This window comes from Fonsecaea multimorphosa (genome assembly GCF_000836435.1).
Source record: "Fonsecaea multimorphosa CBS 102226 unplaced genomic scaffold supercont1.15, whole genome shotgun sequence".
NCBI lineage: Eukaryota > Fungi > Ascomycota > Eurotiomycetes > Chaetothyriales > Herpotrichiellaceae > Fonsecaea > Fonsecaea multimorphosa.
This window is the reverse complement of record NW_015971649.1, coordinates 525,255-538,017: the sequence shown is the minus strand read 5'-3', so window position 1 is coordinate 538,017 and position 12,763 is coordinate 525,255. Positions and strand designations below refer to the sequence as shown.

General features: G+C 51.6%; 3 protein-coding genes across 3 annotated transcripts; 2 read left to right on the top strand and 1 right to left on the bottom strand.

Moving 5' to 3' along the window:
- Positions 1-454: 454 nt before the first annotated feature.
- Positions 455-2,350, top strand: Z520_07553 (uncharacterized protein; the record flags this gene model as incomplete). The annotated part of the gene is made up of 1 exon (XM_016778050.1): positions 455-2,350. The coding sequence occupies one exon, from the start codon at positions 455-457 to the stop codon at positions 2,348-2,350; it is 1,896 nt and encodes a 631-aa protein (XP_016630956.1).
- Positions 2,351-7,639: 5,289 nt separating this feature from the next.
- On the top strand, positions 7,640-8,095 carry Z520_07552 (uncharacterized protein; the record flags this gene model as incomplete). Its single annotated transcript, XM_016778049.1, has 2 exons — positions 7,640-7,662; positions 7,720-8,095. 2 exons carry the CDS (start codon positions 7,640-7,642, stop codon positions 8,093-8,095), a joined length of 399 nt encoding a protein of 132 aa, XP_016630955.1.
- A 1,465-nt stretch (positions 8,096-9,560) lies between these two features.
- Z520_07551 (uncharacterized protein) lies at positions 9,561-12,090 on the bottom strand (the record flags this gene model as incomplete). The annotated part of the gene is made up of 3 exons (XM_016778048.1): positions 9,561-9,710; positions 9,761-11,870; positions 11,963-12,090. The coding sequence occupies 3 exons, from the start codon at positions 12,088-12,090 to the stop codon at positions 9,561-9,563; spliced, it is 2,388 nt and encodes a 795-aa protein (XP_016630954.1).
- Between the last annotated feature and the right edge of the window lie 673 nt (positions 12,091-12,763).

The window sequence follows — 12,763 nt, the reverse complement described above, 5'->3', positions numbered from 1 at the left end:
CATGCTTCCCTCAGAGAGAAGTAATTAAACGGTCTCGGCCTAGTCATTGATAAGCATGACAAACAATAGCCTTGTTCGACTTGCGTCGGTGGCGAGTTTCTTGACCAACCAGCCAACAGTGTTGTCTGGGATCATACTCAAAATTTTGATAAATCTATAATGATGGTTCCGGTGGACTTCAACGCCATGGGAGAATCTCCATATCTAGGGTTAGTTTGGCTTTTCATCCTCCAGCAACTATGATTGCCGATCGGCAAGGCGTCTCCCGATGGAGCTAAGATGGAGTCTTTCGGCTTACCAGCGAATTAGCGGAATTCGTTTCGCGAACCCTTTCTCTTTCCAAAGCCCCATACCATTCTTCAAAACCTTCTGTGATGGCAAGAATCGAGCTGAGAGTTGTTCAATATGTGCGCGCCTGATCCAATTAGTCGACTAACGAGGCAAATGTGCAGCAATGGAAGGCAATACGCCACACAACCAGTCTGGGAGAAATTATCTCTTCGTTGTCAAAAATGCCGAGAATATCAAAGGGCGGGACAAAGATGAAGCATTCGCCATTAATTCACACGTCGCTACTCACAAAGAACAGGAGAAGCGACGAAGGGCAAAGGCGCTAAAGAATCAGACTCTCCTCGACAAGTCTTGGTCGCATGCCACTCAAAGAAGTGGCAATTCTTCAACAACTACTCCAGACTCGGTGGAGAGCGCAGAAGCCGTGCCCAAGGGAGATGATGAGGGCAGGCGCAGCCAGACGCCGCATATACTGAAATGGAAAGTAGATTCAACGAGTGCCAGACGGAGACCAGCAGAGATTCAACGTCTTCCACCGCCTGCCAATCATTCTCAACGGTCTCCAAGATATTCAAGATCCGCTGAGGCCGAATATGGCACCCTATTGCGTGCAGACGCTGTACAATCACAGGAGTCTGACAGAATACGCAGTGTTTACCCCCACCCGCTCACATTGCTGGGCAATGGCGGCTCCGACCCATTCGCAGCTGCAGCCCTACCGATAAATGCTCTCAACAACCATCTGATCCAATTCTGGGAGCTTCGCTTTATACGGTCGCTGTGGCCATCTGGAACAAGCGCCGCAGCAGCGAAGACGGCAAGATCAGCATGGGTGGAAGAGCTTCAAGGAGCAATTGCAAGCCGCGCGCAGCTTCATGCTATGTTTGCAGGTGCCTCTATTTATGTCTCGCGTACAATGCAACAGTCACCGCTGAAGAAGAAGATGCTTTCTGCCGCCTTGGAACACAAAATTGCCTGCATTTCATTGCTCAAGGGCCTTGTCAATGCACGCGCTCTAGAAATCAACACAATAAAGGGTGCTTACCTGGCTGCAATGATGCATTTCTTTGCCGGAGAATTCCTCGAAAGTCGTACGCATTTTGAAGCTGTTCGGCTTATGGTCGCTGAAGCGGGCGGACTAGGTCAACTTCCGTGGACGCTGGTATTGCGCATCGTTGTCATGGACAACATGAGCGCTCATCTCTTCCTACGGCCGCCTAAATTTGCAATATGGGAATGGGATCCTGGGCCCTGGAACCAGCAATCCTTTGCACATTCCCGGCGAGTGCTTGATATTGCTAGATCACAGTGCCGAAATGTACCGCTCCTCAAAAGTGAAGAAACCTTCCACAAAAAGCTCGATGCTGCCCTCAGACACTACCTGGCAAGCCACCGAGAGATCCTCTTCAGCAGAAATATTGCTCATGCACTAGCTCCTAATGACGGTGGTGGCAATGATATTGTTACACCGGATGCTGAAACTGCTGACGAAATTCAGTCATGGGCTCACGCGCGTCGTTATGTGGTTTCTGCGTTTTGCATGGTCATGTACCACGATATCGTGGACAGATATTCCAGGTATACCAACATGTCCGCACGCAGGAGACTAGAATGCGAGCTTGAGAAAACGCTTTGTCTTGCTGTTGAGTACTGTCAGAGGATCATCTTCCTCTTCACCTGGGAACAAATTGCAATCTATGTCCCGTTCCATCATCTACGTGCTGGACTGAGCCGGGTGTTAGAATATGTCTCTGAGCTTGGTGATGGCCTGGAAGAACACGGGCAGGTCTTATTGTATTTGTTTTTCGTTGGAGCCGTGGCCGAAGAGCTCGGCGATGTTTTCTTTGCGGACGAAAACAGGAACAGGGGCTTGTCGGAATTGTGGTTTTCAAGGCATATGGCTGCTCTTGGAGAGAAGATTGGAGTCTCCGGGTTCGAGGATTCCAAGCGTGTCTTCCAGCTGTTCCTCTACGATGCACCTGTGCTAGACCCTGTGCTCGAAACACTACTTGCGAAGCGGGATATATTCCTTCGGGATGCGCCGGATTCGCCGCTATGACTAAGGCTTCTCGGAATCCGCTGAATACGAACGCCCGGACCGGACGCTGCAGAACGATTGCGAAAGCAAAGCGTTGCTCTGCACCTCTGTTTCTGACGACAGCCGGACTGTTCATGAGAGGGGGAAAGAAGAGTACAGATGAGAAGGGAAAGTCTGGAAGACAACACAGAATGAATAGGATGTGCGCCTTTCTGCTTGCTGTTCAAGCGGCACCTTCCGTCAACTACAGTGGATCTACTATAGTCGTGTCTACGAATGCTCGAATATTCAAACGTTCCAAAACTGGCACGCTCGTTCTCAATGTATCTTTCGCTGTGGACTGGCTGGGGCCTTTACTTGCCGCTGGTCGTCGTGGGGCGTGCAACGATGGAGTCTTGGAAAGGGTGCAAGACAAACGGGTATGCCTCTTCTCGTGCACAAGCTGAGTGTCCTCGATTTCATGGCCGGCAGAGTTATGCAGAGAGGGAACGGGTTTCCCGTTGAATCGTTCATTCTCGGGTCAAAAGTGCATTACCAGTGCGTGCGAGAAACCCCTTGTTACATACTACCCGCATGCTGTCGGCCGAGGATCGCAGACTCTCGGGACTATGTAGACAGAGTTCGTATGAACGATGTGGCCGCCGTGGGCCTTTTGAGATCGTAACATTCGATAGTTCAACCAAACACAATCGCTGTATGGAATATGGTGTTTTCCCTTGCAAAGGAGACATCTGCGCAACGTCTCGCCCGTGAGTGGTTGCTGGAATTGAAGTTGCACGAAAGGAAGCTCGTACAGAGGTACGGTTCCGGATTGAGGTTGAGGAATAGAATGGACCTGGATCTGTGGACTTAGTGAGCAATACCCCCCGTCTCGAATCGAGGGAGTTATATTTCCTCAACTCGGCCCATGATGTGCCATCATATCCTGAGTGACATGCTCATTCCGCTCATACAAGGGCGCTCGCATTCTGCATAGCAGGATATGCTTAGTATCCTCGCTGTTTCTACCTCCTACATCAAGCCCAATGTCCTTGTATCACGGCCAGAGCAGAAGAGGATTGTGGTTTGGGGGGCACATTGCTCGACGGGGGAAAAGGATCAGGCTGAGCTTTGGAGAGGCAGCCCGTTTTCGGCACTCGTATGTGATGGGGCGTGCGTAGGCACGCAATGGACCGTAAACCGGTGACCAGGCTCCCCCGTTCCAAAGCGAGCTTCTTGACCTATCTTCCAGGTCTGTGTTTGCCTTTTTCCTCAGCATCATGAAAAGCCTGAAGCACAGGCCCCCCATGGACCAACTCCAAAAGCCCTTGGGGACTTTGGAATTGTGGAACAGCGAGTTTACGTTGAAAAGGCATCCGTCGACGGCATCTAGAGCTGAGACATGTCGCGCCCAGCACAATACGAGACCCAGCCAGCCAGAGAGGCAACCATCAAATGCTCCGCATGTCTTTGAATGCGGACGTTGAACAGACATGTCCTGAAGGACTGCCACGCGGATGCTTACTCGTGGAAGCATCGACAGCTCACGATGGTGACGCAGAAAAAGGCGTCCTCGAGAGACGAAGTATGGGCGTGACCCGTACCTGCTCCGCACTTCAGAACCAGCCAGGGAGATTGGCACGGTTCAACCCCCGAAAGCAAAAGCCCGCATCCTGAACGAAGGGCAAGTTGTTGCCTTGCACTAAGTGATTACCTAGGAGCGACCGTGCACAAAGTAAGCTTCCTTCTGCAGCCCCTGAGGGCCAATCTCGATGAATGAGCAGGCAACCGTGGACCAAGGCGATGCTGAAAAGTCATTTGCGCACAGTCTCTTTGGTTCCCGGGGAATCCCTGCCCCGTCCGTTAGGCTGGGTGCCGGGGTCTCAATGCTTCGAAGGGGTCCACCACAAAATTGGACAGTTACCTAGGTAAGTTCGAAACTTCTCACCTTTCTCACCGCCGACATGCCTGGGCAACGTCAATCGAAAGGAGAGCCAGACAGGGCGCAGAATCGATGTACTCCGTGATTCGAAGACTTGGTTGCCTTATGCGGTCAGTTGATCAATTGCTAGTGCGTTTTGGAATTGCGGATGCTACGGAGAACTTGGGCGAGTAGACCCAGCGGCAAGGCATTCTCGCACTTTTGGTCACTCCAAGGGTTTTGACAACCGACCACGACGAAACCTGGATCTAGTGCTGCCGAATCAGGTTTCGGGTAACAGGAAGGCAGCCACCAGCGTCGATTCCATCGGACATGCAACAACTTTGGGACCAAGTGCACATGGTCCAGATGCGGCAAATCTCATTGATGTTGTGGCACGCCATTGTCAATAGTGGTTGCCTTTTGAGAGTGACATGAAGGGCCAATGAGGATCTGACAACTTGATTATGCCCAGGCAGAGAGGCGTGCAGACTGCAATCAACGGAGTGCTTGTGACCAACCCGAGCCTTTCGGTCACCGCTCGATCAAGGCAGCGACAGGCGTCGGACATACATGAGGTGCATGTGGCTCTTAGAGGAGCTGACAGCAGTATCGCAGGGTTCTTCCAGACGTGATCTCAAACGTTGTTGGCCGCGATACCGTGTCCTGAAAAGACCAAAAGTCGGCTTGACCAGATAGAATGCAACCAAAGTATCCGCTGTTCGCCTCTCGAATATGATTCGTCTCAGGCGACAGCCACCACAAACATTAGCAACTCAGCCACGAATGGGTGATTCTCCGCCAACTCGGTGTTGCATCATGGTAGGCTCAGCTTTTAAATCCCTCATTGTTGTGGTTGCTTCGTTTGCCATTGGGCCTATGCCCAGAAGGAACGACGAGCCGTCACCTGTCGAAAAAGCAAGAAGACTGCAACCTCCATATGAAGCGCACCTCTTACTAATGTTTCATGATTGGGGCAACAGTCCACGGCATCACAGTCGACATGCCCTGGAGCCCTTTCGGCCAGATGTTCGAGACTTCTCGGTGGTGGCGAACGTGCTATTCTTCGAGAAGATTCGATGCTTCCCTCATCTCTCGTCCCCGTGCCCTCGTGGGTGTTTGGAGTCGGCTTTGATCTTACTGGAAGAAAGAACCGTCCATCATACCGTGTCCTGGTTGACATTTGGTAGAGAGTGGCAATTTAAGGCTGAGCAAGCATTTTCGCCACTGCCAATTGCATAGAACATTACAAAAAGAATTGCTCACGATCGACATGTTGCTGCCGTTCCTCGCCGTTTTGACATTCAAAGAGGTGTAACAACCGCAATGATGAGCTGAACGGCAAGGAGAAACTGTAGTGTTCCTGGTGAGGCTGAGCGGTCGAGTGCGGCTGCGGCCTCTACTCATATAACAGAGCGAGTCTGAGCTTATTGTTGCGGATTGTGAGGTTCCACAACGGCCTCTGCGCACAGGAAACGGAATCAGCTCTTATTGACAGAGAGCCACCCTTCTCCAGGCAGGAACAGAAGAGGAGAAGACGTCAAAAGATGCTGGCAAGCTGAAATGCGAGATATCGTGCTAGCCCTCGCTTGGAGCTGCTGAAAATGGACAATACGGAGAAATGGGTTTTCCCGAGCGCCTAAAAGAGTCGAGCGCAAAAGTACATACTACCACGAGCTGCCTAACCTTGAAAATCTTAGTGTCCGGATACTTCGGCGCGTCCCGAAGCTCACCAGCCACGTGGTGCGGCTGTGCTTTTGTGGCGTAGATGCTAGCAGAGCGCTAGAATGGATTTGCACTAGCTCTACCGCGATCAATATGTGGCGCCGGCGATGGAGACTTTTCTCTCGATGTCGATTCAACATCACTTCATCCTTGACTCTCCATCCATCGACGGCAGACTTCACATGGAATAATTATGCAGAGAGCGATAATTCCCCGTTCTTTCTGTATCATTCCCAGCCCCTTCCAGAATTGCAGTCTCTTCACGTTGTTCACGGCGGAACGTTTCGTCAAGACATGCGTCCGAGAAAGATCACTGAGCTTGATGTATAGAGCGACAAGGCTGCAGCATGCTCACTTTTGGAGTCAAAAATGCTGCTATTGACACTTTCGGACTCATCGCACAACTGACATCACAATTGAACTCCCTAGAACGTGGTTTCGGAATCGCAAGCGGCAATATTGGTGGTCACTCATACCACCTTCACTTTCACAACACTTTGATGACCACAGGACAAGAGAAGCTTGCTCTACGAATGTCAGTGCGTCCTCAGTTAGCTGTGACAAGATGTCCCAAACACATACCATGAATGCTTGTCTCGTCAATGATGATTGGATTGGTACCATCCTGCAAGGCCAATGAGGCTTTGCTTTGATCCAGTCAGACGCTGCGCTCTCAACCTCTCCCATGACAGTTTCCTGATCGTCTTAACACTTTTTTACACATCTTGGTATACGAGATTCTGCCTTTATCGGTAAGTCATCCCTTGCTCTTTGCCACATTCGATCGTACTATACAGGACAGTCAATTTGTTTCCGCTACAGAACTCGCCAGAAACACTTCGTCGAGAAACGAAAATGCTCGTTCCAACACGCATGACCGAAAGGTGGACAGTCGTCATGGATCGGATGGAAAGAACATCTTGATGCGAAGCACAGTCACCAGCGAACCAAGGCGGAAGCTCCCCAGGACCAGGATCGACTATCCGGCAGACTGAGCATGTGCAAGCACACTCCACTACGGAGGCTTGATTCTCTTGCTTTGCAGTTTTGCTCCTCAACTGCACTATCGAGAGACCCGGCTTCAGAGGTGACCACGGTACCACGACTCAACGCCCCCCCTCTTATGCGATCGGATGTACGCTATCAACCTCAGAAGGAATGATACAATGGCCGAGTCTCACTTAGCAATGCCCAAGGGTGCACTGGCAGATCAGAGCACGGGCGAAATATCTCAGCACGCGCGAATGCTTCAGAACAGCTAGTCTCAATGTCACATGCGTCGAATCAGGATACTGGGATTTCGGGATGGGTGGGTTATCCACAGGCATACTGCACGATTGATTGGCTGGACGGGATTTAGCTCCAGATGTCATGCTCCCATTCGCCCAAGCAAGACGTAGTTCTTGCCTGGCGAGTCCTCGTCGGGGTCATCAAGCTCCCCCTCCTCCCTTCTCTCGTTTCCCTCCCTCCTCTTCCTCATTTACCATATATTGCATTGGTCTTGCACCAGATGCGCAACTTGCCGTCGTCACCTGGACCATCCAACCGCTATCAATTCGGGGGCCTTGGGTATTACTACTATTGATACACTGGAGCCATTGATACGTATGAAGGACAATACCGGCATGCTGCCGGGGACCAGGTGCAGTATCGTCAAGACATCTCTCTGCATCGAGCAATCAGCCATGGCGCCTGTGGAAAGCCAAGAGTATGTCCTTTGACTCTCCTGCTCAAGAAAGCATATTCGATGCTGACGCTTGAGCAGACACAGGCGTCGACGGATCCCACTTACGGCATTCGCCCTGGTCACCGTCCCCGAGGACCCAATGCTGGCTGTGTATCTGAGGAACAGGGAAGCTATCGACATAAGCATGGAGAAGAGGATGGTTCGCGCCGACCTCGCGGCAGGTTCAAACTCTGGCACGACTTCGGACTCAACCATTGCCTTCACCCAGCGGCGCCATGTTGATGGGCCCTCAAGCGCCGCCGAAGACAGCCTCAATGGTAGAGTTCAAGCTTCTTCCAGCATGGAGCTCGAGCTCGACAAATTCATGGCCACTCTGACGGCAACCGTGTCGCCTGATGCCGTCATCAAGACTATCGCTTCGACCAAGGGCCATACAGCTTCACGCGGGGCGTGAGGCAGCGCAAAGCAAGAACTGATGCCACGCCTCCCCGTCCGAACACGCATTGTATATCGTGATTGTGAGCGGTTTAATACAGCGTGAGTTGGCCAGCTGTCCTGCGGAGGGCAAGCTGCGACGCGTCCAATGCCGGATGAGGGATGTTGCCATGTATACCTAGGTAGAGAGCTCTAAACCTCCAGGGCCGAGTCAGTTCTAGCACGAGTGTGTCGGTCCAAGGCGTCACACATCCCCTAACCGTCAAGCCATCCAAATAATATATGGCCTCTCACATGAAATAGACAGACAGCACTTTGACGAAACCCAAAAAAAAACCAAAGCCTTGGTTGGGACCTGAAAATCTGACAGAAATTCATGCCCGGTCTGTCTTAACACGATCTTCGCAAAGCCTCCCTTCCTCAGGGTGGCATGTCCTTTTTCCTTCGCTGTCCTCCACTTTCCTTTCCTCTCCCCTTGTCTTTCTCTCCTTTCTACACCCTGACTTTCTTCCAAGGTGTGTCTAGCGAAATTTTCCTTCAATTTCCTCTTTCTCGTGGTGTTCGTCTGGGAGTCACGGGGATTGCAATGTTATACGCCAGTGTTTATGATATTATCAGAGCCAGTCGACCCTGCGGCATACATGTCGTCAAGAAAAGTGCAACGACACAAACAGACACGGGCGACTCCATCCTCTAGCTCGAGAAGAATGGTGTGTAAAACGTGGAAAATAGTCTATGCTTTTTTTCCCCCGAACCGCTATCCCGAGAGGTCCAGCGTGTCAAGACGTGGAAAATCAAGTATGCTTCTTTTTGCAAGAAAAGAATTAAGTTGTGTTGGTCGTGATCGAGATATCTAGCGCTTTTCTCTCTGATGGATCCCCTTACCAAGAAACCACCATTAGCTTTTCCCTTCCCTTTTTTTTGTTTTTTGTCTTTTGTTTCTTTTTTGTTTCTTTCCTCCGTGTGTGTTCAATTATCTATTTTGAGGCAGTTCTCGGCCTTGCATCACGAGTCCGAGTCCAACCCAAAACCACTAGCTCCATAATCCCTTCAAAGTCAAAGCGCATAGACGAGTTTGATCGCTGTGAAGACCCGTTCTGGTAAGTCCCTGTTCCTAAGCATGATAGTTGTGTGGCTATGCTTTGCTTCCATCCAGGCTTCAAATCCAGATCAACCACTTACGCTTGCTGGTCGCCACTTGCAACCACTTCCCCCAAATGTCGTGCACCGTTCGCATCCGCACAATCTCAAACATACTCACTTAGCACTTTCCGACCTCCACATCAAACGTGTGGGGCACTGACTGGTTCTGTCCAGATGATGATTCTCGAGACTAAAGGTCCGTAAGACAAGCAAAAGGCCTCGTCCAAAGGGATCGTCCGGAGCCGAAATCGCAGCGGAGGTCCCAGCACAAGGTCGGAGCCACCCGACAGGTGTCGTGACCGGCCAGCTTCGCCGCTGAGGGCTTCCTGATCCCTTCAAATTCAGATGTCGGTCATTTGCAGATCACGTTCAGCGGTGGTGGGTGTTTGAACGTGCAACGTATGCATCGAGTCATTGCCCGCAAGCGATAAAGCAAAGTTGGTGCAGCCAAATTGCTTTGTCGACGGGTCATATGTCAAATACCGATTCAACTATAAAGGGTCAACGGTAGAACCGAGCGATTCAAATTGCGCAGACTTACCGATGCAAGTCTGACTCCCAGCCAGAGACACCGTTCAGCCCGTGGTGCTGTGTGGCTTGGCAGTTCCAAAGCGCGCTCATCTTCGTCGGCCACTTCTCCCTCGAAGAAGTCCGATGGGAAATAATACGGCGCCCAAACCAGACCGCGGATAGGAAAGTCTTCGGGCAACTGTCTTCCCGTCGCCGACCGTCGTTCAGGGAAGTCCTTGGATTCGACGTTTGCATCATACACACCGGATCTGCTCAAGCTGTTCAAAAAAAGGACCAATGCTCGCCACGGGACAGAATTTTCGACATAAATCAGGGCGCCTGGAACGTATGATAGTGACCAAAGGAATGCTAACGTAAGATGCAGAAAGGGTATGATGTTGCGGTCTCCAAGCTTGCCAGCCACGATCGATATAGCCTTGGACCAAACGGGAAGACTGTAGGTGGTAACTTCGTCGGCCGACGTAAATTTGATGTTAACACGATGCTCGGGAGGTGGAGGGGCCTGACGAAAGTCGTTTGCATTGATGGATCCATTTTGTTCCCAGAATTCGCGGTGGATGCGTTCCTTGGTCATGGGGTCCGGGGGGGTCGTGGTACTGCATTCCTGCTGCTGCTGCTGCTGCTGCTCTTGCGCCTCTGGCTGGACGCCTTTAATTCGATTATGGTTAGCACGGAAAGCTGCCGTGAGGTAATTTTCGTCCGAGCCAAAGTCAAGAAGGAATGCGATAAGCGCAGAAGCCACCTCTGGTCCCTGGACCTTCCAGTTGACGCCAGAACGTGCTATGTGGCTCTCCAATTCTGATGTAAATCTATCAGCCTGAATGCAATATTGGTCGATGGAACCCTTGGTAAACAGAAGACCGGCGGCGGTGACGAAAGAGCTCTCGAGCTTGGAGTGTTTGGAAGGGATGGACTCCAACTTGGACTTCTGGCCTGAGGATGTGGATGCCTCCAATAGGGGAGTAAACAAAAGCATAATCGAGTCCCGGGCGTTGGGGAACGGATTGACGGCGATAAGGGCCTTAGAATAGTAAAATAACTGGCAGACAATGTTAGGTCGAGCAAGAACTGCAAGGTGATGTTGGATCCTTCCGGTGTCGGGCGAGCGGTCGGCGGCCTTCTGGTACCACATGCGAGCGACGTTGGACCAAGTCTCGCGATCTCGCAGGTCAGCCTCTTCAATAGCCATACGATAGCGAGCTAAATCGCCTAAACATTCTATCCAGGTCTCGTGGAAGGCGGGGACCGATTCCATTAGAAGACCCATCATTTGATACGCGAGGTAAACAAAGCTTAGCATATGCTCCAAAGAATACGGGAGACGATGGCGGAGCAGCTCAAGGAAAGAATGGATACCATGTCTCCACATTCGCGCCGGCATTGCATATTTGGTGGGAAGGCGCCGCAAGGCCAGCGATGCTGTCGGGTGCTGAGATGCGAGGAAAAAGTCATGATGTTCGTGAAGGAGAGTGCGATGTAAGGCGATCAATGCCTGCCACTGCTCGTTGGAGAGTCTGTTTGTGGTTTGAGCTTGTTGGGCACATATCTCGACGCACTTCTTCTCGACCATGACGAGGCCAGCATATATCCCTTTAACTTCATTGACAAGTTGTTCCTGCGAGATGGGCCTGGTCTCGGGCTGGAGGAGTGGTCTTATATCTTGTTCGGCTGAGCAATCATCCTGGGACGAATGAGCCGAACCGGGTCGTGGTGGATCATAGTACTTCCTCTCCGACTCGGTGTGGTGGACTAGAGCACGACTGCTATGACGCGCGGCCAAGGAACTCGTAGCCAGTTGGTGCGAGGCTGGCCTGGGAGAGGAGACGGGCGTCTGCTGAGCAGATTGGTAGCCCCCTGCCGAGGGTGACCGCCCACTCGAGTCCGGCGGGGGGGAATTTATATGTGAAAGTTCGTAGTCATAGCGGCCAGGAGAGTAAGCCGGGGAGCCTGGACGAGGTCTGCTCTTACTGGGCCGGTCTTCTGAATAAACCGCGGGGCGCTTGCTGGGTCTTGCATCACTTGGGTGCTGCGAGGGTTCCACAAGGGTTAACTTGTTTAGGGAGTCGCTGGGCTCCTGCTTGATTGGCGGCGACGAATTATATTGCTGGTGACTCCTGGTCCTAGAGCCAAGAAAGATTTAGAACAGGCGGCCTTGTAAAGGGAGTAGTTGTCGTGGGTGTAACATGGGCATAAAGAGAGAGGAGAACGGTACCTGGAGGGAGGAGGCTGTTTCCGAGCGGATAAATCAGCGGCAATGGCCGGATTGGCTGATCCGCCACCGGCTGGGTTGCTTGATTTTAGTTGTGGTAACCGTCTATCGCCGAAATTTGGAGAAGTCATGGCATCAAAGTCCTGGAAGAAACGACAAAAGGCCCCTTAGCGTCAGTCCATGGTCGCACAGAGAGGGTTGTTGAGCATTCTCTTTCAATTTGCCAGGGAAAATCCGCCAAGTTCAAGTTCTGCTCTAGGGCTTGAGGGACTTTTTGGGCACTTTGGCTGATGTTCCTCTGTAGTAAGGTCCGAACTTACTTTAGAATCTTGGTTCAAAGACAGGGAAAATAATCAGGTGCTTGTGTTGGTGACCACGATGCCAGAATCTGCGGCTTGGCTCCCGGAGGCGATAGATTTTGAGAATGAACCCTGTCTTGGTGTTGCTGGAAGGAGCATACGATCCATGAGATGGAGAGTCTGCAAGAGGCTCTCTATCGCCTCCCTGGCGGTCCTGCCTCTTATGGGGGAACTGGAACGGCGAAGTCGCTCCCATACCTAGTAAACAAGGCCAAATATGCGCTTGCTCGTAATACCTACCTAGTACATAATTCTGCCAACTACGTGACAGCAAGTTTCAGGCATGCAGGGGCCTTTTGCAGGTTGCAGGCTGCATGAGGGGCGTGTGGGTGGAGCCGGTTCGCGAACCCCCGGGAAGGCAGCCACTAAACCCAAAGGATTACGAGGTGATACCTTGGTACAAAGCAGAGCCTCATCACGTCATCAGCTGCCACCACCATCTCCC